The sequence below is a fragment of the Buteo buteo genome, chromosome 1 (assembly GCF_964188355.1).
Source record: "Buteo buteo chromosome 1, bButBut1.hap1.1, whole genome shotgun sequence".
Classification (NCBI taxonomy): domain Eukaryota; kingdom Metazoa; phylum Chordata; class Aves; order Accipitriformes; family Accipitridae; genus Buteo; species Buteo buteo.
In genome coordinates this window covers 79,121,546-79,147,117 of record NC_134171.1, presented here as the reverse complement: position 1 = coordinate 79,147,117, position 25,572 = coordinate 79,121,546, and the positions used below count along the sequence as shown (strand labels likewise).

General features: G+C 36.4%; 1 protein-coding gene across 12 annotated transcripts in view; it reads left to right on the top strand.

The window, feature by feature from the left end:
* BLTP1 (bridge-like lipid transfer protein family member 1) overlaps window positions 1-25,572 on the top strand; it is a 126,451-nt gene that overhangs the window by 6,622 nt on the left and 94,257 nt on the right. For all 12 annotated transcript variants that reach the window (XM_075036977.1, XM_075036980.1, XM_075036974.1 and 9 more), the window contains 12 exons: window positions 1,443-1,572; window positions 5,196-5,312; window positions 7,155-7,233; window positions 7,913-7,977; window positions 13,467-13,653; window positions 14,833-14,914; window positions 15,546-15,739; window positions 19,821-19,900; window positions 21,152-21,302; window positions 23,175-23,331; window positions 24,152-24,230; window positions 25,057-25,148. In XM_075036977.1, coding sequence (XP_074893078.1) covers window positions 1,476-1,572; window positions 5,196-5,312; window positions 7,155-7,233; window positions 7,913-7,977; window positions 13,467-13,653; window positions 14,833-14,914; window positions 15,546-15,739; window positions 19,821-19,900; window positions 21,152-21,302; window positions 23,175-23,331; window positions 24,152-24,230; window positions 25,057-25,148 — 1,380 coding nt within the window. In that variant the 5' untranslated portion in view covers window positions 1,443-1,475. The remainder of the gene's footprint in view (window positions 1-1,442; window positions 1,573-5,195; window positions 5,313-7,154; window positions 7,234-7,912; window positions 7,978-13,466; window positions 13,654-14,832; window positions 14,915-15,545; window positions 15,740-19,820; window positions 19,901-21,151; window positions 21,303-23,174; window positions 23,332-24,151; window positions 24,231-25,056; window positions 25,149-25,572) is intronic.

Below are 25,572 nucleotides of genomic sequence, written 5' to 3'. Positions count from 1 at the left end.
GGGGAGCTAAGTTAGTAGCTTCTTTATCATCACTACTGGAAGCAATGTCTGGTGTTTTGGTGTTCGGGGTTTTTTTTTGTTTGTTTGTTTCTGTTTATTGCTTTCATGTTCTTTCTTCCCTGTTCTATTCCTTCTTACAGAAGAGGTAGCAAACAGATTGTTAGCACTTATTCTTGGGACTTTACTCCTGTTTTAGTTCAAAACATAGGCTCTTAAGTCAAGGTACTGTATTTACCCCAATGTAGGGGAGAAACAAGTGCATTAAAGGCAGTTTTTTTCAACTTTTTCCACATTTTGTTTTCAAGTTATAATAGTGAGAGGCAGTATGGATATCATAGGAAAAACTGGATAAATTGTTAGTTTATTGCTAACACTTCTAAATACTGACTGTTCCGAAGATGTTTTGCTGCTCAAAAACTAAGGTCTTACCAATGTTATTTAGTTTTATGTTCTAGAGCTCTTGATGGAGAGCATCAGAGACTTCATAAAGAAAGGAAATAAAGTCTACTAAGTTTTTTTGAGGTTGAATACTGACAGGAAGACAGGCTGCCAGGAGCTGGAAGGTGTTTAAAAAAAGGAGAAAAAAAAAAAAAAAAAAGCAGAATTAATGCTTATATGCCTATCTTCCTGTAAGAAGGCTTGCCAGATAACATCCAAGGGAGAAGACTTCAAATGAAACTAATGCAAGTAAAATATTGCTGCGTAATTACAGATGTTATGGAGTTGAGCTACTCCCTGTTAATCACACTTAATTAATGTAACCCAGTTGCAAAGTGATTTATGGGTGGTTTGAGTAAGTGTTTAAGATCAGAAGGACTGGTTTTCTGCTCTTTATAACAGAGATACTATGTAGTCACTTTTTATAAGATGATGCAAATCCATCCTTAAGCAGAAGAATTAATAGACACAGTTGATTAGGAGGTTATGGGAATTTTCCATAACTCCTGAAAGTGTCTGCTTCGGCCTTTCCTTTCACAGGGGCAGGGGGTTCAGTCTCATGTTGTCTCATATTCCCTTTTTGAATGTTAGAAGGCTTAATACAGACTCATTTTTACTTGTATGTTCAGTTACCTTTTGACTTACTACTATGGTACAACAGTTTTATAAATCTATTTGCTATTATATGCTGTATAGTGCATTCAGGGTACTAAATTTGGAGAGTGCATTCTCGCATTCTGTAATCCATTTTTTTGGGAGGTACATGCCTGGAAACTCTGTTTGTTTCAGCAGAGAGGAGTGAAAGTGTTTCTGGAGCTCTAGAGTAGAAGAAAGGGTAGCTGAGTATCATGAAGATGTTATTGAAGAAATAAAACCAGTAAATTCATATTTGTGTGAAACAGACTGTTAGAGGTTATTTAACAGGGTACATACTCAATTTTCTCCAAACTGTACTGTGCTTGTTATTAATTTTGGTTTGTTTTCGTTTTTTTTTTTGCCTTCAGTTCTATAGGTGCTGGTGCAAAAACAGTTTAGCAATGGATCAAAGAAAAAATGATAGTTTTGTCCCAAGTATCACACAGTTGGAAGACTTCCTAACAGAACATGACTCCAATGTTGTTTGGCTGTTAGTAGGTAAGGTGAATCTATTCTGTTTTGGTTAAATGTTTTTTCATGTGTGTACTTTTAAACATGCTTCTCTAAATGTTGGCATACCAATATCAAATTTCTTACCAAATTACATCACAATGTTGAAAACAGTTTTTTATTTGTCATACAGCTGCTTAGTGAAGTATAGCAATGCTGCTTAAGTAATTAGGAAAGAAAAAGTACAGAACTGTTTCCAATACTAATTGTGCTGCGACACTTGGGAGATAAGTCCAGTGTGCAAAGGACGATGCTCTGCAATTTTAACTCTGCAAAATAAGAACTCAGTGAGAACTTCTCTCCATGAAATAAGTTTTTTCTAAAACCAGAGTAAGCTGGTGATTAACTGTAATACCATAACAAAGGATTAGCATTGTAGCACATGACAGGCAGATACCATAACTTTGTTATACCAGTATGTACCCATCTGCCATTTAATATGGTATAGTTTGAAAAGTGATATAAAGATTATTGTGTTTAATGACATAACTTCTAGACTAAATGGTGTGCCACAATAAGCCTTTAAGCCAAACTATTGTGTACTCGGTTATGGGCTGCTTTTGTAAATGTTCCTGATTTAGGTATGCTCATGTTTTTATAACACTAGTGCCATTGTTTATATTTGGGTAGGTACTACTTTTATTTTCTGAGCCTATGAACATGTGGGTCAGGGACAGCAAAATAAAAACTAAGTTGTATTCAGGTCTGGATGAGAGTGCTAGAAGTGTGTGATGAATTTGGACTTTTCCAAAGGTAGAGAATGCCTTCTTTTCAGCCTTGATTCTTGGACCTGGAATGAGGGGCAGCACAGGAAAAATAACTTTGTTTTGACTTCTGGGACGGTAAAGCATGGCTATTGACATATTGGAATTATTTTTCAGTAGGCCAAACTGAATGAAAAGGACATAGGGAAACTAGCTGAGGGTGCTTTCTAAATATTATTTCTTTCACTTTTTACTACGTTGCCATGGAAAGCTTCTACTCAACATAAAATTCTAAATGTAATCAAGATGAAAATAATGGAATGACCATGCTGATAGTTGCTCATGGTAAAATGTGGAACAGATGCAGAACAGATCTGAAAAATTTGTCTCTGGAAGCTTTGACTTGAGAATTAGAGATGTTTGGGTCTTTCATGAAAGAACTAAAGTGTCAAATTGCATCCTGCAGAATTTTCTTTTTCTGTTTTTCCCTCTCTGCGCTGGATTCCTGGAGCAAACTACTAGTAATTCTACTTGGAAAGTATGTAGGATATAAGCAATTCCATTTAACAGCTATAATTTAAACCAAAAGCTTTGCTTAGCTTTCTTATTATCTTGAATATATTAAACTTACAAATTTCTGTTTCATAGAAGGGTGGATGGAACTTCAAGAAATAATATAGTCTATCCCCTTTTTCTACAAGCAGAATGACCTATATAGAATTATGCAGTTTTGGGGAGCTGCTGATCCCTTAAATTGTAAGAAACCACCTGCTATTCCAGAAACAATGACACAACAGAAAAAGCTGGGTAGCCTCCTGTTGTTATGACATTTGGATAGAAACATATTCAAGTAATATTTATTAACTGACCCAGTTTCAACCAGCCTTTCCTCTTTTGCTTTCATCTGCTGACCTATGGCATCCTGTTATAAGAGAACAAAAAATTATGTCAATAGTTTCTTCTCCTGAATCCTGGAACAGCTAACTATTGATCGCCGTAAAAGACGTGATGGATTCTAGAAATGAACGTGCTCCTCAAAGAGCTGTTGCTCCATTCTAGAATAATTTCTAAAAATCACATGCAGTAAAACTTTCCAAATGTAATTTCCGAACTGTAGTTTCAGTGAAGAGGCTTTTAAAATCAAGAATATAATAATGAGATGAATAGAGTTTATGGGATCTGTCACTTAATAGCAGAGACTAAATTTGCTGAGGAGAAAGAAAAGGCTACAATTTGTGGCAGAGGTGAGACTAGTGGTAAAGGCAGTGGATTAGGACCGTAATGTCTGGAAACTGCACTAGTTTGCTGATTTTTCTCAGTATATGTCACCTTAAGAGGGTACCTTCTTGGCTTTAGGTATGTAGAAGTTAAGTGTCTAGTTGAACTTTAATCTGGAATTAAGTTTTATTACTGGAATGAGACCCTCTGAGCATGAGTCATTCCACCTTTCTCCCTACATTGATAGTGGACCAGCAGTGAGTAGCTCACTCATCCGAAAGCGAGGGGAGGTAAATGCTGTCCTTGCAGTATGCCTTCACTGAATGCCAAGAGCAGTTTCTTTCCTGGGGTATAGCTTTAACCCTCCCTGCCTTGTTCCTGTGTAATCACCCACACAGATTTGATTTGTTTTACATGTCAGGCAGCTTACCTGCCCAAGTGTATGAGCTACTTGAATTTTGGCCACACTGGATTCTTTTCCCATTAAGGAAAAGACAAAGTCTTGCAAGTCTGTCTCTTCTACCTTCTCCTCATCTTTCAACAAAGCGCAGGTGTTGTTACAAAGCAGTGGAGCATCCCACTGCAAAAAAAATTAAGGGACAGTAAAAGGACAGGTTGTGTTTGTAACTTTTTTGTGGTTTTTTTTTTTTTTACTTTCTGCAGAGTGAAGGCGTCATACCTGTATGCCTTTCTGCACTTCAGATTTCCCATAAAAGGCACAATAAATCTGAGCTTTTCAGTATAAAGTGTATACATAAAGGAAAAACTTCTGTTACAAAGTTCAGCTAGTATAATGAGTAGAGTTACTGCAAATACAAAAATTGCTTTCTTTTCTACTCTGCTTTGGATGAAACAAAGTGGTAACTGTCAGTAAAATGAGTTAGAACTAGTCCGTTCCCTGGCAGTCCCATTCCTTTTGGGTTTGTCCTTCTGGAAGCTTTCAGAACACTTGTAGTTAGAAATAGGTTACTAGCTCTTAATCAACTGAAGTAAAAATTACTTTGGGGATTAGCAGACCTAATTTTTTTTTTTTTTAAAAACATGTTTCTCATTGGATTGCTATTTCCTTTTATTCCCTATCAAATTCCATGCTTGAACTGTTAACAGATTTCTGCTAACCAAAGGACTGGTTCATTTCTCTCAGGATACAGCAATTTAGGAAATAGTTTCAGATGTGATAATGTTGTTTCCTGTGCCAAGATATGAAAGACTAGAAATCTATTTTACAGTTCATGGTGTGGAGAAGGCAGGAGAAGGAATGTAGTATGACTTTTGTGGTGGTTTTTTGTTTCTTTTAGGGTGTTTTGAAATAAATGACCATGTGGGATAATCCATGTTATTATTTGATCGATTAAATTTAACTACTTGGATGATAAGGGATGTAATGACATATGTGGTGCCTTTTTGCAGGTCCTTTGGAGGACAGTTTTTTTAATATTGAGGAATGGAAAAGCAGTGAAGAATCTATATTTTTCTGAACTTCGCCTTTCCCCTTTTCCCTGCCTCCCATGTCTTCACATCCTTCTCACACCATCTCTCTGAAAACACTCATTAAAGTGTCCCATCAGTTTCAAATTTTTTTGGAGAGTAGGAAGAACATTCTTGTGCTTTATAGTCTTAATAGGTAAGGCTTTTATCTAGGTCAGCATACTTTAAAAAATAATTGAATTCATTTTAATCTTTCAACAGCTACAATATTGTCTTGTGGATGGATTATCTACCTAACTTATTATAATTCCCGGAATATTGGACTCATTTTAACATTGGTTCTTAACAGATTATATAAACATGGCTACATCCATATTGGTAAGTTATGATTACTGTAATGCTGCTGTTTATCTACTGTTTTTATTATACCTCAATTTGCTAAAAACTCAAAGTAAAATCAAAGTGTTCCTTTGTTAATTTGAAAATTATAAGCATGGATTTAATTTAAGAAGAAAAAAATTCAATATCATGCTTTAGGGCAGGATTCTTGGTGTAGGTAGAAAAACACCCCCTCTTTCATTGAAGTCTCATTATTTGATATTAAAGTTCACTTGACAGGTTTTTTAACTTTGAGTCAAGTTTACTTTTTTTTTGTTTGGTCTCCATACTTTGTGTCCTTAAAATCTGTACATTTTCCATTACCCCTTTTTCAAAGCCCTGTAATTGTAATGGTTAGCGTCCTAAAAGGAGAAGATTGACCTCAGTCCCCCATGGGACCTGCCTGATCTGCTTCTGAATTTGCCTCATAATTTGGTGTTAAGGGGTGCAACCTCCCACTCCCCCACACCTTTGAGGCTGGTTATACAGCACCTGAACTGTGGGTTGCAACCACTGGAGTGGGCTCAGAGAGGCACAGTGGAGCCTCAAGCCTCAACTCCCTGTTACGGCAGTGTCCTTGCTTTCTAAATAAACTGTCAGAACAACTAATCATGTTAATCCATAGTGGGACTGTGATATGTAGAATTTATACTGTCTAGAACATTTGCATCAAAATCCATTAACTTTTTTTTTATATTTTAAAACATTTTTGAATAAAACAGGTCAGTACAAATCACTTGGGCACTCACCCACATTACAAAAATATCTGGTGCTGAGGCACAGAGGGCTGTATCCCACAATCTCACTCTGACTGCACTTTTAATTTTCTTTCAGTTGTTCTTCCATGTCTTCCTCTATCTGCTTCCCAGAATGACAGTGACTTTAGTTCTGGACTTTTTCTGCAACTATTGATCATAAATGTAGTGAAAACTTAAAAAAACCCACCCACCCATACCTGCCTGCCAAAAGAGACCCCTGCAATAATTTGCTTATGTCCTCAAGAATTTAAGAACTGTAATCCAAACCATCTTCAAATCCAACTTTTTGAACAGTAATGTAGATGAAATACTTATTGGCTGCTACACTTGATCTATGGGCTTTTATTAAAATTTCTCTGTGAAATTGCTATTAAGTAAAGACAGCTGGACATAGCTGACCAAATATATGGTGTTCTTTATAAACTTAATCAGTAAGAAGAACATAACATTGATTAAATCCCATGATTTACAGCTTGGCTTGAATCAATTAATGGTGGGGTTTTGGGTTGGTTTTTTTTTTTGTTTTTAAATCAGGGTATACTTAACTTTCAGTGGGTGAGGTGAAAAGCCTTAGGAAAAATATGAGCTATTGCATTACCTGCTGGTCTTTTCATGCTTATTAAGCCTTCCTGCTGTAAACACAATTTGTCATAATAATTGGACTGAAAACTTTATAGCCATTTAAAATTTGAAAAATTATTTTGTCAGGAATCTTTATTTCTCTAACTATGGTCTTGCATACAATGGCTTGATACTACAAATGTTCAAAATAGCTTTCCTAACTCTTTTCACAAGCTTCGCAAGGTACCTGAATGTTCCTGAGTGACTAGTGTGTCTCGGGGGGTTGCTTGTATTCTTGAATGGTGCCAAATCCAGCACTTTTTAAAGTTTTGTACTTTTTGTCTTGTATGTTCTGAATCTCTGACTTCCCTTCTCCTCTGAAAGTCAGTGTGTTTTCAAAGGGAAAACTCAAGATACTCAGTAAACCCATTTCAGATAATTGAATCCTATGTTCTTCCTGTTCAGAAAATAAAGCATCAACAACTTTAGGCTAATGTCTGATAAACACTGTTTTGCGCACTAGGTTCCTTTTCATTCTCTGTGCTGTCTGGAAAAGTCATGGTTCGCGAAATCTATTTTATCACAGAAGACATGTCTATCAGGTACAGATTTCCAAGGGGGTGGCTCTTCTAAGTAGTGATTTCACATACAGTGAATGTATATGTCTAAATAGCACATATCAAAATACCATCTTACTAATGAGCAATAAATATATTTATAAATGTTAAAAATAAACTGATTCTTTTGATGGTAGTATTTAGACATTCTTAGATACTTGTTAGCTTGTTTGCTGGTTGAGCGTTATCAATTGGAAGTGAGTACTGGACAAGATTCTAGTTGTCCTTAATATTTGAGAAAGAAAACACTTTAGAGTTTGGAGGAGAACTGTTTTTTCATTAATGTCTTTCACTCCTTCATGCTCCCGCTCTTAAGTCTGGGAGATTCATTTTGGCTAAGTAGTTTGCATTTATCTACTGGAATTGAGAATAATTTGTTTCATGAACGACCCACTAGTGAATAGTTTGTAATTTTGTTTCTTACTGTTAAATTTTGAAAGCCTTGAGAAGGCAATGGATATGGGGTTGTATACAAGTTCCGCTAATGCAGTAATTGTATAATATTATACTGTATGCTTTATGCTGTAATGCTTCATGCTTTAATATTGTTTGTACACTATTACAACTGGAGATCTCTGCACTGCATAAGGCAACATGTCATGCAGCTGCATGTAGGATTTTGGATTATCACTGTCTTCTGTTTTATCTGATTTATTTGATGTAGAATTCAAGATGGATTTATCATATTTCGCTGGTGGAAGATGTACAACCCTAAGCAGAAACAGCATGGTAAGTTTCTCAAAAAGGTTTCAAAGTTTAAGTTTACAGGTAGCCTGCAGAAAAATACTTTCTTTGCACAAACACATGTGCGTAATTGATTTGTTAATATGTACCTGAAGCACATTGAATCATCAGAAGGGATGGGTTCTTTTAACTGGTTGATCTGTGTTAGTAGACTAGAACACCACAATGAAATAAATACAGGATTCATTATCAGGGACTTGAACCCTTCTTAAGACAAACCATTAACCTTAATAGTAGCCTTCATTATCTGTAGTCTAAGCATAATTGACCTTGTACTGAAGTTTGTAACTATAATAAATGGAGACTTCTTATGTTCTGGAAGTGATTTTAGTTTCAAGTTTTAGCGTTGTGCTGTCAGTATGTTAGCAAAAGTGTTACGGTAGGGGATGTTCTTTAGTATTTGATAACCCTGTGTCTTGATGACATCTGTGGTCGTAGAAGTTTTTCCTTATCTCTGGCTGAAGAAGGACGATTAACACCAGATGCAAGAGATTAATTGTATCTGTGAGAAAACGTAAGTAGCCTGGTGATGTGTGCTTAGTCATTTATAGGATTAGAATCTGGTTGAATGAGTCTCAGGTCCTGCCTCTCTTGATTTTTGAAGTGTCACAGCTCCATTACTGATTCAAGGAGGTCCAGAAATGGCAACTGTCTACAGTTGAGGAGGGCACTGATTGAGAGGGTCGTTGAACTTTGGAGGGCTTTTTTTTCCCATCTCCCCTTTGGAAGTGGCCTCTGGTGTGAAGCCTCTTAGACTTGTCAGCAAGCTTGTACAGCTGTTGCTTTGTCAGTACCAACTCAACAGTGGTAGGAGTACTGCATACACATTATGCAGATAAATAGGAGACACTGTTCAATAAGGTGATACGAGTTGGGAGGAGTTGCTCACTTCTTTTTATTGAGGCATTACTAAGCCTCTAAGGTGATAGGACACAATTCAAGTTCTTTATACTCTAAGATGACTAATTCAAAAGGTGGAAGCTAGTCTTAGAGTTAATTAGATTTTTCCAACCACAGGTTATTGTCCAACAGGTTTTCGTAGAATTTTCTTCATCTGCTAGTTAAAACATATTTCTCTAGTGGCTTACAGAATGAAAAAATGAGTTGAACTTAATGTAATAAAAATAGTTGTGTCTGTCTTTATGGTGGTATTTTTGCTTGGCAGTATTGCAAGGCTTTAAACATTTCTGTTGGCATTTAAGACTACGTAATTAGTGGACAAATAATCCAAGTAACCAAGGAGGTCAGAGGTGTATAGGTCTGACAACAAAGTAACGTGAATAAAATACTCTCTTAAAGAATTACTCTTTTTCCTAGGAAAAATACCCTTGCTCATTTCACGTTTTGATTATTTAGCAGAGATACTTTCATTTTTTACCTTAAAGGAAAAATAAAATCCTCAGTGATTCTTAGCCTATTGTAGTATATTCTTCCCAATACTTTTTAACCTTCTTAATTGCAACACAAATACCTGTACCTGACCAAATGGTGAAGGCTGCTGGTAACTTGCATCTTAAAGTTTTATGTTTTGTTCAAGGATTACTCCCTTGCAGCTGTCACACAGAATGATTGGAAAACCTGTTGTAGCTAGATATTACTGGTGCATAGCTTTGTTTTAGATCCTTTTTAATAAAACAAAAAAACAAAATAGTGCTGAGACTTTCCTATAGAAAAACACATAGGCTGAATGAGGGCTAGTAACAATTTAAAAATCCCACCAAATTTTTATGAAAATACAATCCTTAAATATTTTAATATTTTTGTTTGGAAAAAATACATCTTATGAAGACTTACATATAAGCAATAATGATTAGTTTCTGAGTGTTTTGGTTTTTTAGTTTTTAAGTTCTGTAACTGAAGTGCAGAGTGCTCCTAACAATAATGTGAAATGCAACAGGAATGGGATTTTGCTTTTCATAGTGCTGATAAACTTAAAGTCCTGTTAGTGTAGAAATAATGTAACCTCATTTGATTTTTTTTCTGAGAGAGATTAGAGTACTAGGGGAGGGTTTTTTGTGCATAAAGGGGAGGCTAGTGAAGGATCCTGAAATACTTGGAGACCTTAATAAGGGAACTCCCTTTCAGGTAATTTCAGGTGTCCAGGGACACCTTAAATTTCCTAAAAGCTATCTTTGTCTGTTCGAATGCGTATGAAGCTTGTATCTGTCTCCATCTCCTGAAGGAATATGCTGAAGGTAGTGCAGACTCCATTCCCTACCAATCTTGTGGGAGGAGAACAACTAGAAATACATTCAATATTCAGAGGTTTTAGAACCAGTAAAGGCTTCAGCGTTAATCCAACCCAGTCATACAAGTTGTAAAGTTTTCCCTGGAAGTGCAATAAGTGACCTTTTAAAAAGATTGAGTGTTGATGAGTACTTGTTCAATAATTTATACCAAAGTAAAATTGTCTTTAATGCTAGGAATCACGTATTCAATCTTGATACAACTTCAGCTTCCAGGTTGTTGCTCCTGTCAGTAATAAAAATCCAGTATTGTTCCACCTGTGCATGGAACATGTTCACGTTGTTGGGAGTATTCTTCCCTGATAACTGCTTTCTAATCACATGGCTTCTCAGCCTTCTTCCTGAGGAGCTGAAGAGTGTGGCAGTGCCTGCCAGTCACTGCTGACCTGCTGAGATCCACTGACTTTGCAAGTCTTATGAGGATACACAAAGAAATAAAAACTGAGGGAGGAGCAGGATCTGAGGTTTGTCAGAGAAGAGTGAAGGTTATTAGGAAGAAGAGGGCAAACTTGGAGAACAGTTTCCTTTTTTCTGGTGCATGTGCTTTGCAAAATGCTTTATGGTATACTCCTCCTATTGAACTTCTGGTAGTCAATATGTGTTTATGATCAAAGGGTAGATTACAGTAAGTGATGCTAAGAAGCATTACTATTAAACCTTTGTGTCAGAAAAAGGAAAAATAAAAATGCTTTGCATTCTGGGTTTTTTTCCCCCCACGCTTTCTAAAGCTAAGAGAATTATTTTGTTACCGTTCTTCTGAGAAGAGGAAAAGCTAATCTATCAAAATTGATGCATTGTCTACCTGCCTACTGGAATCTAAAGTAATGTTGCTGTAAGACTTGGGTTGCACTGTAATTTGTGAATGCTTCTCACAAAGACTTAATCACAGTTCCTTGCATAAGAGAAGGTTTGAACCACAAAAAGTTTGGATAATGATTATTGATAACCTGTAGTGAAGTTGCACTTCCTGCTGTGTTTTTTTTTAAAAGTTCCTCAGTTTGACCTAGCAAGTGCAATCTGTTTTTCATCACAGCACTATGTTTGTACTAGGCATGTCATACCAATGTTGAAAGAACTTCATAGAAAAAGTCAAGCATGTGGGTTGTCTTTCTGTCTGGATGTTAAGTTAAACCATACTGGGACTTGAGAGTTGGTTTTGTACATACTTGAGAAATGAAAGTGGTTTAGAAACAAAAGTTGGAGGATTATGTTGTGAATAGGGCACACCCAGATGTCTTGGCTTAGGTGCCACAGCAGATTATCAATTTTCATATTGTAAAACTATATAGTGTAGTTTGTGAGGTGTTTTTTGAAGGGGGAATACTGTTTTGAGAACCAGTTCCTCTACTTCTTATTGTCAGGAGTGTCTTAGGTTTTATTTAGTGGGTGTATTTATGTTGAATTGTTTGGGTAGGTGTGATACATTTGAATAAATAATAAATAAATAATACATCTTGGTTAAACTCTGTAGGAAGCAAATGTCAAAACCTTGGCTACGTTAGTAACCTTGATTCCAACAAATGTTGATAAAACTTCAGTATTTTGCTGTCAATCTGGCACTTACTTTTACATGACCTATATATATGCTGCTTTAAATCATTTAACTATATGACATTCAGATGTGCTTGTCTCTTTTTCCTTGACTTTTTTTTTTTCTCAAAGTGTCTTAAGCAACCAAATTGATGTGTGGAGGTCAAATCTTATTTTTGTTATTAGGAAAAAGAGATAGTTGTCTCTTTAAATCCCCTTTAAAGAAATGAATTACTACATATAATTTCATTTAGTTAATGAAGTCAAATGCTTGCCTCCAGGAATTGAAAAATTACATTTGTTTGCGTTCTTGATGATACTGAGATCTCTCAGGTGAACAATTGCGTATCCCAATCTTTGTCCATGTCATCCTTTGCCTACATCTTACTGATGCAAGTTAGCATTACCAACGAACAGATTTGATAGTGCTTTTATGAAAACAGGAAGGAACTGAAACTGGCTCATTAACTTTTCTCTGTCTCCTGTTCAAGAAAACTGTGATGTCAATGCTTTCTGGAGACTTATTGTACATTTACTTTTTTTATAATGATATGGAAATTTCCGGTAATTTAGGTGTGAGGGTTAAAAGGTGGCTTGCTGTTGTTGGGACAGAGCGTTGTATAGATGCGTAACATGGGGGGACAGCTGAGTTTGTTAGCAAAGAGGGTGCATTTAATAAAGCAGGTGTCTCTAAACTTTGCCTCTTGGGCAGCTGCATTTCTTTTCTTGACCCTGACCGCAACAGCAGCGGTGTTCGCTCTGACTTTTTAATTTCTAGTCTGTGGGAAATGTTGCCTTCAGTTTGTAGCCCCTGAGTTACCGATTGGGGACTGCTGTAATAAGCGTTGATGCTTCAGCTTCCTAAAGTCTGCTTGACTTAGAAAGACCAGATCAGGTTTTAGAGCAGCTCAGGTCTCTTGAGTGAATGAGTAATGGGCACTTGTTCAACTGGGTAATTAGGGAGAAATTGTGTGCGCTTTTTCCTCACATTAACTACATAATTAGGTCATACTATCTAAGGCAAAAGTATGTCAAAGTATGTCACAAACAGCTGTTTATGTGATCAGTAGATGTTAAACTAGTTTTTAAGTATCAGAAAGTCAAGCTGATATTGCAGTTAAAATTTTAAATTTGTGAAAATGTTGACTGATTGTGCAAAATGGGTATGCTTCTTAGTTCTGCATATTAATGTTTTCTGTCTCTCTGTAAAAGAAAGCTTTTTCCTAGTTCAGGCCTGCTGTACCACAGAGCTTGGCTAGAAAACCATTTGGGTTTTGAGATTGACTTGATCTCAAGTACTGATATCTGTGCTACAAAGCAGAAGTTGGTGCCGAGGCTTCTGTGCTGTGCATCGAGAGAGATTTTTATTTGTTTGTTTTTATATGTGAGACTGAATAAACCTTATTCACCCTTTTGTGCAGCTCCTGCCTGGATTTATTTTTGGATTGTGACCTAAGGGTGAAATGATTTTCTGGTTTTATATTTTGTATGCAACTGTCCTATTTGCCAAGTTTTATTGATTTGCTTGGAAAGGTGTAATTATTTTGTGGAGTTTTTTACTGCTGTTTAATATGTACTTCCACAGCTGTTCACTACCATGTAGATGGTTTTTGCAAAATGTGCATATTTGAGAAACTGTAAATATTGCAAGGGAATGTTGGAATAGAATTAGAAACTATTTTCCTACTATTTTTTTAGATCCAAAGGCAGAAACACGACTGTATATTATGGTGAATGACTTTGAATTTCATGTGTACAACCGTTCTGAGCTTTACGGACAACTTCAAGAACTGTTTGGCTTGGATCCCACAATAATTCCAGCAAAGAAAGATGATGAAAAAGCCCAAGTAAACGGGAGGCAGAGAACACATACCAATCTTGAAAGGTAAATTATTATTCGTTTTGCTATTTTGTTGATGCTTTGTTCTGCAAAGTGCTGAACTAATTGGGTAATGTTTTGTTAACGTACGCTCTGGAGGCCAAATGGTTGAAGCACAGCTGAGAGAGAAATTGCACTGACAAGCCTGACAGTCTAAATCTTTTTCCTTTCCTCAGACTTTCTACCGTAATAATTAAAAAACACAACCAAACACTCCTTGTTTAATGATCAGAGACAGGTTGAAAAATCTACTTGAAGCACAGTGTGGAAAGAGAGCATGTGTTGAAGAGGATTATGCTTGTAGAATAGTGGTATTGCTCAGTAGAAGTAATAGCTGCTCAAGACACTGAATAGACAAAATGTGAGGATCTGTATGGTGTTGGGAGGACTTACTGGTTTTTGAGCTTTAAACTCGGGCTGATTTCACAAGTTGTCTTTTTAGGGGTGTGTGTTTGTGTATGGCTACACAAACCTTCTTTTCTTATTTTATTCCTCTTTTTGGGGTACCCCAGAAAACATGGTGCGGGTCTATAAGGAGCTCTTCTACGTGGCTTATGTGTAGTGGAGTCAGATGTTCAATAATAAGCCTCTCTTTGGGCAGAATCACACCAGACTGATTTATTGGCAGGAGCAGAGAAGATCTAATGAGACTTGAGTCCTTCCACTGCTGCTGGCCAGGCCAGTATGTGTTACTAAATTATGTAGTGGGCAGCTGCAGGATGCTGTGGCAGTCCTGAGTTTGAGTAAGGGCTGTGCCTCCGAGCCAGTCTCTTCGTGTTTTCATCTTACACCCTTATTGACAGGTACAGGAAGGACTTCTGCCTTTGGGGAGGAGATGTCTTGGGAAATGGAAAATCCCACACCTAAATAGGAATATTTAGAACAGACCAAGTTCCCCTGAGGAAGATTTATTTAACTATTGCTTTGTGTTAAATGTGGCATGCTTGTTTTCTACCTGTGTCAGCTCAGTATACCAGCATCCAAGGCATAGCTGCATATGCTTCCTGCTGTTCTTCCAGACTCTGGAGGAGTCTTGTAGTAGACTGCTAGCAGGTCCCTTACAGGAGACACCCTTGTGGGAAGGAGTGTCCCCTGAGAGCTGTGCACTGAAGATCCCTAGAAGAAAAGGTTGGTTAATTCTTCTATGGAAAAGACAAAATAATAAACTCCATTTTTTTCCCGTAGTGTTAAAGTAAAAACAGAATCTCAAGACCCTTCTTCTTCATGGAGATCACTTATTCCAGTCATTAAGGTCAATGTGAGCACGGTAAGTGAAAAGACCCTGATAATGAAAATATTTAGCAGTATATGCTTAAAAAAATCAGGCTTGCCATTCATTTTTCTTATACATTCTTTTTGAGTTTTTGTTCTCCTTCATGCTTTAAAAAAGTTTCAAAATGACACCACCAGCACTCCCCTGACATGTTCACAAATCCTGCTGGTGCTGATGGAAACATGGTTATGTTCTCTGTTTTGGGAAATGCTTGTGTCTTAGACTTGTAATGATTTCAAGAATATCACCGAGCAATTAAGCTAGGTAATGGGTGCTGTACAATGTGTGGCATGTTGGGTTTTTGGGAGGTGTTTGGGTTTTTTTTCTCTTCTTTTTTTCTTTTCTTCCCTGCATCTTTTATAGGGATATTTGGACTTGTTCCTTAAAAGTTGATGACGTTTCCCCCCAAAAAACAGGAGAACTGTTACTGAGGTGATAGGAGATAGAACGTTGAGATTTTAATGTACAAGGTAGTAGTTTTAGATATGCGCAGATTGTGGCCAGGATTTTTGTCCATGGTCTTTATTTGCATATGGCTGCTTAAACTGCATTATTATAGGTAAATATACACATACATATAAAAGAGCAGTGTATAATGAGTAATTGAGTTTTCTTTTTGATTTAGGGTCGCTTGGCATTTGGGAATCATTATCAGCCACAAACCCTTTGTATTAACTTCGATGATGCTTTTTTGACATATACCACAAAACCACCTTCGAGCCACCTTGATCAGTTTATGCACATTGTGAAAGGAAAATTGGAAAATGTTAGAGTCATGCTGGTTCCAAGTCCAAGATATGTTGGTCTTCAGAATGATGAGTAAGTTTTGGGTTTTTTTGTTTCCATATTATTTTATTCTTCATTTTAAGAAAATGAAGAAAAGAATGTTGGTTGTGTTTCTGTGACTTTATTTTTCTTAGTGTGTTTAGACAGCTGGCATTTTTACCACTTCAGAGGTTTTAAATGTTGGATCTTTGAAACTGTTTTATTAATGGAGAAATGTGCTGGTTTTCTATCTCATTGTAGGTGGTGGGTTTTTTTGGTGTGTTCTGCTCTATGATTAATATCCTGCATTCAACTTCTATTTTCCTCCCCTCAGGTACTATAGCTGTAGGCAGGCTTTGACAGCACTAGATTTCTAGGATAAATGCTAGGTTTAAGGTTGTTGACTTCACATATGGTTTGGAAAGTATTTAAAAAAAATGGGCAAAAGCTGTGCACTCTTGCTGTAGTAGAAATCATGTTATCTTCTGAAAACAGATTGCTGATCCTTTTACCTCTGTGTATTCTGCATAAGCAGGGTTATGCAGCTTTAACAAACGGAATGGTGGTAAGTCAAACAAAAGAAAGGGTGCTTGCATGAAATGATTTGACACTAGAATTCTTGTTTTATTACAGTTTAGCCAGTGAGACATTTATGTGCATACTATATTAACATTCTTGATTGCTATGATGTGAACAACATAGCCAGAATTTTCTGCATTACCTTATTTAATGCTTACAATGTTATATATTCAACAGATAATTTGGACAAAACTGCTAAATTTCAAAATTCTTCATGGGAGTTATTTGCTCAACAGAAAAAAAATAATGCATACTCACCTTGGACAATTGTGTGTATGAGTTTATGTAAAATGATTATACCTATTTTAGACCTCCTAAGCAACAATATCCAAAGAATGAATTATGATGTTTGGAAATAAATTGTACATCATTTGACTGTGCCTCAGTTGGCTTTGTATCAGCCAAATACTGCTGTCTGTAATATGCCTTTATATGTTTTCAAATAACATTCTGTGGATGTGTACAGAATCTTACTCTTCCAACATGACGACAAAGGAAATTTCTCCAATTAATATTGAAAACAAACAAGATTAAAACAAAATAGGATTAAGATACTCAAACTATTAGCTCTTTCTCCTGCTTCCGCTAAGTATTTTCTTTTTATGCTGTTACCATCCCTACAGCTTCTGGTGGCTGAAGGGTGGCACGTATGCAGAAAACATGCCCTAATTTATTGGGTAGATTCAACAAATGACCCAGTTCACTGGAAACTGGGAGTGTTTGAATCTTTAGAGCCTGCCCTCTTACACTTCTTTGGCTTAAAAATTAAGCTGACTGTCTTAACTTTCAGAAATTCCTGCAGGCAATGCACATATAAAAAACTGCCAAGTGGCTCGATGAAATTTGTAACAGACTGACTAATCAATACAAACATGAAAAAACCCACCTTGAAAACTGTCATATTGTATTACAAACAGACATTTCAATGTCTCCATCACTTTTTGCAAATAAATCCTCCAAAACCCAAGGAAAAAAAAAAGGTGCTAGGAAAAGCAGATCAAAGCAGAACAAGTTTGGAGAGCAGTTAAGTCAGCAGACTCAAAGTGGAGGTTTAGGATAGCTATTAGGAAATGCTTTTTAACGCTGATGGTAATCTCATTATCATTCATTGCCATTACCTAATTTGGTTTTGCAAATGGGCTCTGGTGGGCTTTCTAGGGTTCTGCCATGTCCATCGGCTTAGTCCAGCAAGGTTTAACTATTCCTGCTGAGGGTGGGTTAGGCGGCCTCATTAGGTACCTTCCACTCCCATTTTCTGCAGAGGTAGTTTCATGTGCACTTTAAGTTGAGAATACAACTAAAAGAAGCAGTACTGTTGTCTTTTTTGCATGGCTGTGCAGTGAACACTGATCACAGAATTCATCCCTATTAAGAAAAATATATGTTGATCTTAAATCTAAATTGGTTCTGCTACTGGGTTCACCACCTGTCAGTTATCACCTCACCTATGACCATCCTAGGACTAGCATAAGAAAAGATAACTGCTTTTCTTGTCTGCTGTTTGCTATGGCCTGTGATGCTTTGATAATGTAAAACTATAAGCTGCTTCAGTCATCTACTATATATTTTCATATTCTTCTGAAAAAGGGAATCAAAAAACTAGTGACAAGACATGATGATACAGAACTTTCCTCTTTGTGGAAAAAAAGCACGCTGAACATGCAAAAAGTTTTGTACAAGTGTAGTCAGTTCAGAGAGATCAGAACAAGAACACGAAAGATAATTACTTAATGGAATACGCAGACATGATAAAGATGTACACTAAAAGAATTGGAGGAAAAGGACTGAGGAAGATGCTTAGCTACTACGTGGGGTTTTGGTGTGTTTTTTTTTCTTCCCCTCCACTTCCATTAAACCTTATACCTTTCCTCCAGAAAGTGGAGAATGGCAAAGGTGATGAGGATGAAACAGCAGGGGGTGTTTGATAGGAGGATTTGGCCATTCTGTCAGCTCCTAATGTTTTCCTGTAGATATTTCTTTCTTACCTGCAGCTAAATGACAGTTTCTGTTAGGCCATGGTGTTAAGTCAAATTGTCCATCTTGCTCTATTTGCATGTCATGGGGGAGGCCAATTCAGTTTTGGACAGAAAAAAGAAATAATTGGAAAATTGGGAGTGAATAGAAAGTATTTCATCTTTCACTGCTGTCATTACTCTCAAAATAAAATTGATTTTAAGGTTCCTGCTCTGTTGCTTCTGAAGAACTTCTGGCAGTACCTGGGATCTGCACCTGCTGTTTTCCATATTTTCCAAGCTTTCCTGCATTTGAGCTGTGGTAAAATGGGCAATGTGCTTCTAACAGGTCACGCTCTTAGACTGTGTATTTCTGTCATTAGAATGTGGGGTTTTTTTGTTAAGAGATGACAATTTATAAAAGTGGCTGAAAAGTGGCAAAAAAGTCTTTTGCAGTAAAAATAGAATTTTCACATTATACTATTATTACTACTATAAAATGTAACATGATGTAAATTAACATGTGGTAACGGTGTAAGAAAGGGATTGTAATATACCAATATAATAGTGTTAGGAGAAGTGTTTCATGTATTAGTTTCATCACTTACATCCTTTTATATTGAGAGAAATGTTATTAAGGAAGAACAGCCTTTTTTTTTTCTTTTTTTTTTTTTTTAAACTAATGGTCTAATTACTGAAGATGTCTTGTCCCTTTGGTTTAAAGTGCTATTTTAGTAAGAAAACTATTAGCAGGTGAAAGAACAATATAGGACAAGGAGAAAGGAACTCTTCATGGAAAGAAACATTGAAAGTAAAACTTTGGTAGTTGGTTGTGGTTTATAATGCCTGAGAAGTGTCTTTGTGGAGAGGAACCTGGTATCTTCATGCTTGGGTTATATAAAGTAACTTAAAAGTTGAGTTAATAATAATAACATAATGATCAAGTATTTTTTGCAAATCAGGGTAGACATAGCCTAGCAATACGACAGCTGCCTTTTTTTTAGGGAACTTGAGACCAGATAGATTTGAATATCCACAGCGTTTATTTTCAGAAGCTCACTTAGTCTGAGGTAGCAGATAGACCAGAAATCACAGCATTACAGGGAGGGAAAGACAGGTGCTGAAGTTATAACCTGCACTTCAAGTTTGGCTTACAAACAGCTGCCTTTGGACAGACTGATGTGGCTCAGGCACTTCTGTCTATTCCGTCCACCCTTCTGGTAATGTGACAAGACCGATGTCTGGTAGATAAGGTAGCCTGTGGCTCTTGCAGGCAGCCTGCAGTCAGGCTGCTGGCAAGACCTGTATAGACACATGGAGCTGGTGTCTTGGGATCCTGTCAAACTGGAGTCTTGTCCACAAAATCTTCCTGGTAACGTACCGCATACACTGTATCTCCACTGTTGGCTTGCTTGATACAGATAGCAGTTTTATTGATGTTTCCATCATTAAATATGTACTACTTGCAAGCTACAAGTGAGCCTGACCTATGTAATCTCTTCCATTATGCTTAATATGTTGCATTTAAAATTACTTGAATTCGTAAAGATTAATCTCAGCGTATTGCTTTTTAATTTTTATCTTTGCACTCTTTTCCATTACAGACCACCGAGGCTGATGGGTGAAGGCTTTGTTGTAATGCAGTCCAATGATGTTGATATCTATTACTATATGGATGAACCAGGTATCTTCTGTTAAATACAAGCATTAAGGGATTTGAAGGCTATTTGTTTATTTAATTGTCTGGACTTGCTAGACAATGTCTTTTTTTTAATGCTGAAAAATCTCTATGCTGAAAGAGTTAGTGTAATGTTTTGGAGCCAATAAAAGCGTTCATAGGTACGCTATGAACACGTAGAATTTCATAATTTTTTTTTCTGCAAATGAAAAAAATTTCCACTGAAAAAAATGGGATTGAGTTCACATGTTTCATATTTAGAAGGGAGTGAAATTTTGAGCTGCTTTCTTTTTAATGGTTGTTGTCAACTCCTAGATTGTCTCATTTAAGAGCCCTGGGGAATTCCATAGGTGAAATAACTGTACCTGTAGAATTAATGTTTTTATCAGCAAGTAGTTTTACATAGATGTAGGTACTCTGTCAGCAGTGCCTTCTGCAAGTCTATATGCAACATGGAAGCAATTAATCTTGATATTTATTCTTGAAACAAGCTATGTTTTAAGCTGTAAACTTAAATGAAGTAGGTTTCCAAAAGTACTTCAGGAGTGGGGACAATTTGTAGTCAATACCTACTGGGGTTTTTGGATGTTTATTTGATGCATCGATTTCTGAGTAGTGCAGGGTCTGCCTTTTTCACTTTAAATCCAGTGCCTTATATTACCACTTTGTTGTGCTGGATTTTTTTTTTTTTGATTTGCAAAAGCTTTTGCTCAGACTGAAGTTCAGTATTGCCTGAATCTTGAACAAGGGTAACATGTTCAATAATAATGTATACTAGTGTAGGATAGGTGGCAATTTTGGATCATTGTTGAATGACTGCTTGATTTTTTACTGGTAACTCTGGGTCTCCTGTAGCAAGTATTCCTTTTTATTTGCTTGCTTTGTCTGTAGAAAGGATTTTTAACTTAATCTTCTTTGTTTCAAAACTTGATTTGTAAGTAGGATTTGGAACTGAATGTGCATGTATGAAAGCCTGTATTGGTAAAAAGCATACTTAAGAGATAAAGATGCTGTGTATGTCAGCATTTTACTGACACCAGTGAGCAGCGCTTCAGAAAATCCCAAGGATTTTTAGTTACATTCTTGCCCTTCCACTAAGAGTCTGCATTGAATTGTGCCTTGGTATTTACGTACTGTAGTCGTCTCAACTAAAACTGACATCAGGACACTTTAATTGTCTTGTGCTTAGCAAACATTTTTCATGTTAATTTGAAGCTGCTTCCTTTAATAATTTGTTTATTATATTATGTAATATAGGTCTTGTACCAGAGGAGACAGAGGAAAGTAATGACGGAGAAGCAAACAATGAAGACAGTAAATTACAGGACCTGCCACCATGTTGGGGTTTGGACATTGTTTGTGGAAAAGGAACAGACTTCAACTATGGACCTTGGGCTGATAGGCAGAGGTATTACAATGATTTACATCTTTAGTTTTTATCTTTAATATCTATTATTATTGAGAAAACATTCTAAAGTTTCCAGTATGCGATCGCTCAGACTTCTAATTTGTATGGGGTAGACTAGGCAGTCAAAAAGAAGAGTCCTGCCACAGTGGTTTAAGATCAGTGAATTCATTGTTTATCTTGTTGGCCTTCCAAAGTTAGGATCAGTCAGTGAATTTTTATTATTAAACTAATAAATTATGTTCCTATTTTTTGTGAACAACGTAGTTTTTCTATTTATCAAGTGTTACATACATAAGGGTTTAACCTTTTAATTGGTTACCTTTAGACTTGTCAAGCTCCTATTAGCTCATGGATGGGAATACACTGCATATTGATGAGAAAATTTTGTGGAAGTACAAATCTGGCTATGAAAATAATGAGGGAGGAATCATTTATCCCTGCTTAGGAGAATCAACCGCTTGATGCAGTCTCCAAAGTTTTTATCATCTACATACTTTAGTGCCGAAATATTAGGCCAGAGCTCTGCTACTATTCTTCACTTAGCCCTCGATGTTTTGCCCATGAGTATTTCTGGGGCAGTCAGTGGGATTGTTTAGAGAGTAAAGGACTATTAAGTAAAATTGACATAATCAGTGCTTTCCCTCTTTTCCTCTATTAATTACAGATTGATACTTCTCTTGGCCTCCATTAATTCTCCCGTGAAACTATTATGAAACTGTCTCTTAGGAGCGTGAGGATGACAGACCAAAGAGTAGTCATTAGATACGACAGCGTCTTAGAGAATTTAGAGAAAATGCCAATTTCTAGAACAGTGCTTTCCTAGGAACATGAAGTCAGTGAATCATTAATGATATTTTTAATACTACCAGGAAAGCTTGTTCTATGATGGTATGCTTTTTATAATTTTAACTGCTGGGCAGAAGGCAGTTTGGTGCCTATGCAGAGTGCTTAGAGTTGATAGATACATACCTGGGAACACTTTTGCCTTGTGCCATGGATAGAAGATAGGATTTTGGAAAGTGCCTGAATGTTTTATAAACACAGACAGGAGTTCTGCGGACTTTGTACTCTCAATTCATATAAGCACTTCTACAAATACTCATCTTTAATACATCATGCAATAAAATCTTGGATTTCCCGAGGATTTTGACAGTGGGTGCTGTGTGGTGTTTGTGGGGGGTGTGTTGTTGTGTTTTTGGCTTGTTTGTTATGGCTTTTTTAAGCTGCTGTAGTGGTCAGGTGCTGGGTGCAGGAAACTGCTGCCCCCCTTAAAGACTTACTTCCACCCCCTTGAGACCTGTATAAGGTATGCTGTCTGTGCTTCATTGCTGTGGCTTTCCTTTCATGTAGCAGGCTTAGATGTAAGTCTGCAGAAATGTAGGCTTCATTTCACTCTCATTCTGAGGTCCTAAAGTTTTGTATTTTGTTTGTTTCTGGGCATTACATCAATTATTTATGCACAAACCAAAGCATAAACAGATTACTTCCTACTATGTTTTTGTAGCAGATTTGTAAACCAAGGATTGGGAATAAGAAGAAAAACATAGCTTGTTTGCTATCTGAATTAAAATATTTTTGTTTTAAATCATTTATGGTCTGTCCATTTTTGGCTTTTATCCAAAAGTCACTACTTGTCATTGAAACTTTTGGAGATTTCAGTAATGACTTGGAAGGCTCCAGTGATGAAGACTTTAAACAAACATTCTTTCTTATCACATTCAGTGGTTGTCTAAAGACTCAGCTAACTGGAAAATAATTAAGTGAACCGAATAAATGCATAAACATGTATAAATATATATATTTTTTTTTCTTCTGTGAATAAAAACAACTCTTTTTTTATCTCACCCCTGCCCCCCCCCCCCCACCCCCCAGGGATTGCTTGTGGAAGTTTTTCTTCCCACCAGACTACCAAGTTATGAAAGTCTCAGAAATTGCTCAGCCTGGGAAACCAAGACAGATTCTTGCTTTTGAACTGCGGATGAATATTATTGCAGATGCCACCATTGATTTGCTTTTTACAAAAAATAGGGTAAATAATGAAAATTTATCTAGAAAATAACTTGTCTACTGTGATTACACTGTGCTTTTTTGTTTTTTACTTGTATTCTTACTTGTCTCAGGTGTTTATTACAGAACTGTGGTTTTAAAAGCTAGGCAATTTTTGGTTTAGTCTTCCGTAAGTATGAGCAAACTCTTCCAAGAGAAATATTGGCTGAGAGGCATTAATATTTGTTGGCTTATTTTAAGTTTCTTTTAAGCCTTAAAGCTACATCTTAAGCCATGTTAGCTCGTACAGTCTTGGGAATTCATGATCTGGACATTTCCTGTGCAATCTTCTATTACGATGAAGCTCACCATGATGAAAAGATAATTTCTTCTGATATTGGATGAATATCTAATATTACTGGAGAGATGACAGTGGGAGGAACAAAAGATGTATAAGTGTAGGGGTTTGGATTTTTCTTTCCCCTGTTGCTGCTCTTATAAATGGGATATAGCATTACTTCATTGTACACCTGTTTTCTTCTTTTTTTTTTGTGACTGAAAGAGTTAGAAAATGTAGTGTTAGAAATGTATATTCATCTGGCCTCTCAGGCCTTGGATCAGAATATCTTTTGCTGTTTCTATTCATGGACCTAAGTCAGCATTTGTTAAGCCTAAAAATGTTGTTGTTTGGTATCACTGCACATAGATAGTTCATTAGTAATTTTTCTGAAGGCAAGAAAGACTTCAGTCATTGGGTGCCTTAATCCACGTGTGGATAATGATAGCCAGAGGCATAAAGTACACTGGTTGATGTGGTGAGCCTAGAAATAACGTTTGGACTTTTTTCCTTTCTTGTAATACAGGAAACCAATGCTGTACATGTAAATGTTGGTGCAGGATCATATTTGGAAATAAATATTCCCATGACAGTAGGTGAAAATGGTGAGTTAAGGCTAAGCTTAATTTCTTTTCCTAATGTTTTTCCTGAACAGTTATCTTCATTCCTTTTGTGTGTGAATGCCTTGTAGTGTTTTTCCTTTGTGACTCTGAGATATGTATTCTTATGTAAAGGAACAAAAAGTATATCCTTGCAAGATATTAAAGCATGTACGTATCTAAATAGTTAAGTTACCTCCATGTTTGGGTTAGGAAACACAAATTCCTTAACTACTAGACAGTATATCATTTAACTCTGTGTGTATTGAAGCAGATTACAGATATATTGTCAACTCGAAGAAGGAAGACTTCTTCAGTAGCATTAGTGTAGTAGTTGAATCGTGCTGAGAAATGCATTATGAAAACTAATTTAACAGTAGTTTGTTTAAACAAAGCAAACACCAAAATCCAAGGTGAAATGGCAATAAATGTAAAGTTATGGGTATTGTATACCATATGCAATGGTATACCATTTGTATACCAAATGCAATGTTTTTTGCATTTACTCATCTTGTTGGCTGGTTTGAAGCCCTTTGCTAAATTATTTGTTCTCATGATTCTTTCTGGCATATTTATTATTCTGCAACTTAAACCAAGATCTCCAGGACCTGAGCATTTCCAGACCTAGCAATAAGACTTTTGTCATCCTACATGAAGGCAGAACACGTTAAGCTCTTTGCTGACAAACAGTAGAGGACAGCATTATTATAGTACTAATTTCCATCATGATATTTCTTGATTGTTAGTGAACTGAAATCACTGGTGAAAATTATTTAAATATTGTGTAACTATTATATCTGTATGATTGTGTGTTATATCTTTTGTTTGCTAGGCTATTCACCTACAATTAAAGGGCAGCTTCTACATGTTGATGCCACCAGCAGTATGCAGTACCGGACTCTTTTAGAAGCTGAAATGCTAGCTGTAAGTTTGCGTTAATAAGCACAAAGCTTCAGTTTCTAGAGGACTTTTAATAAAGAACATATTTATTTGTCTGTAGAGCAGTTCTTTAGGTTCTTAATACAGAAATATGCCTTTTGAATGGGTTTTGCAAGACCTTGATATGTAAGGAACTTATGTATACACACATAACTGTGCACATGTGTAACTTTCGGTGACTTACATAATTTATATGCCAAGTTATATGTGTTTTGAAAGCAGTGGAGGGATTGGAGTGCCATTTACAAATACTGCCTCATTTACTATTTGTCATGTGTTCATAAGGCTTTACCTTAGTAAATTATTACACTTACTAGCTGTGCTACAGAATGTGTGCGCATAAGTACTTAGAAGTACTACAGAGTGCTTAAACTACTTGAGACAGATTTAATACTGCATTTGCCTAGTA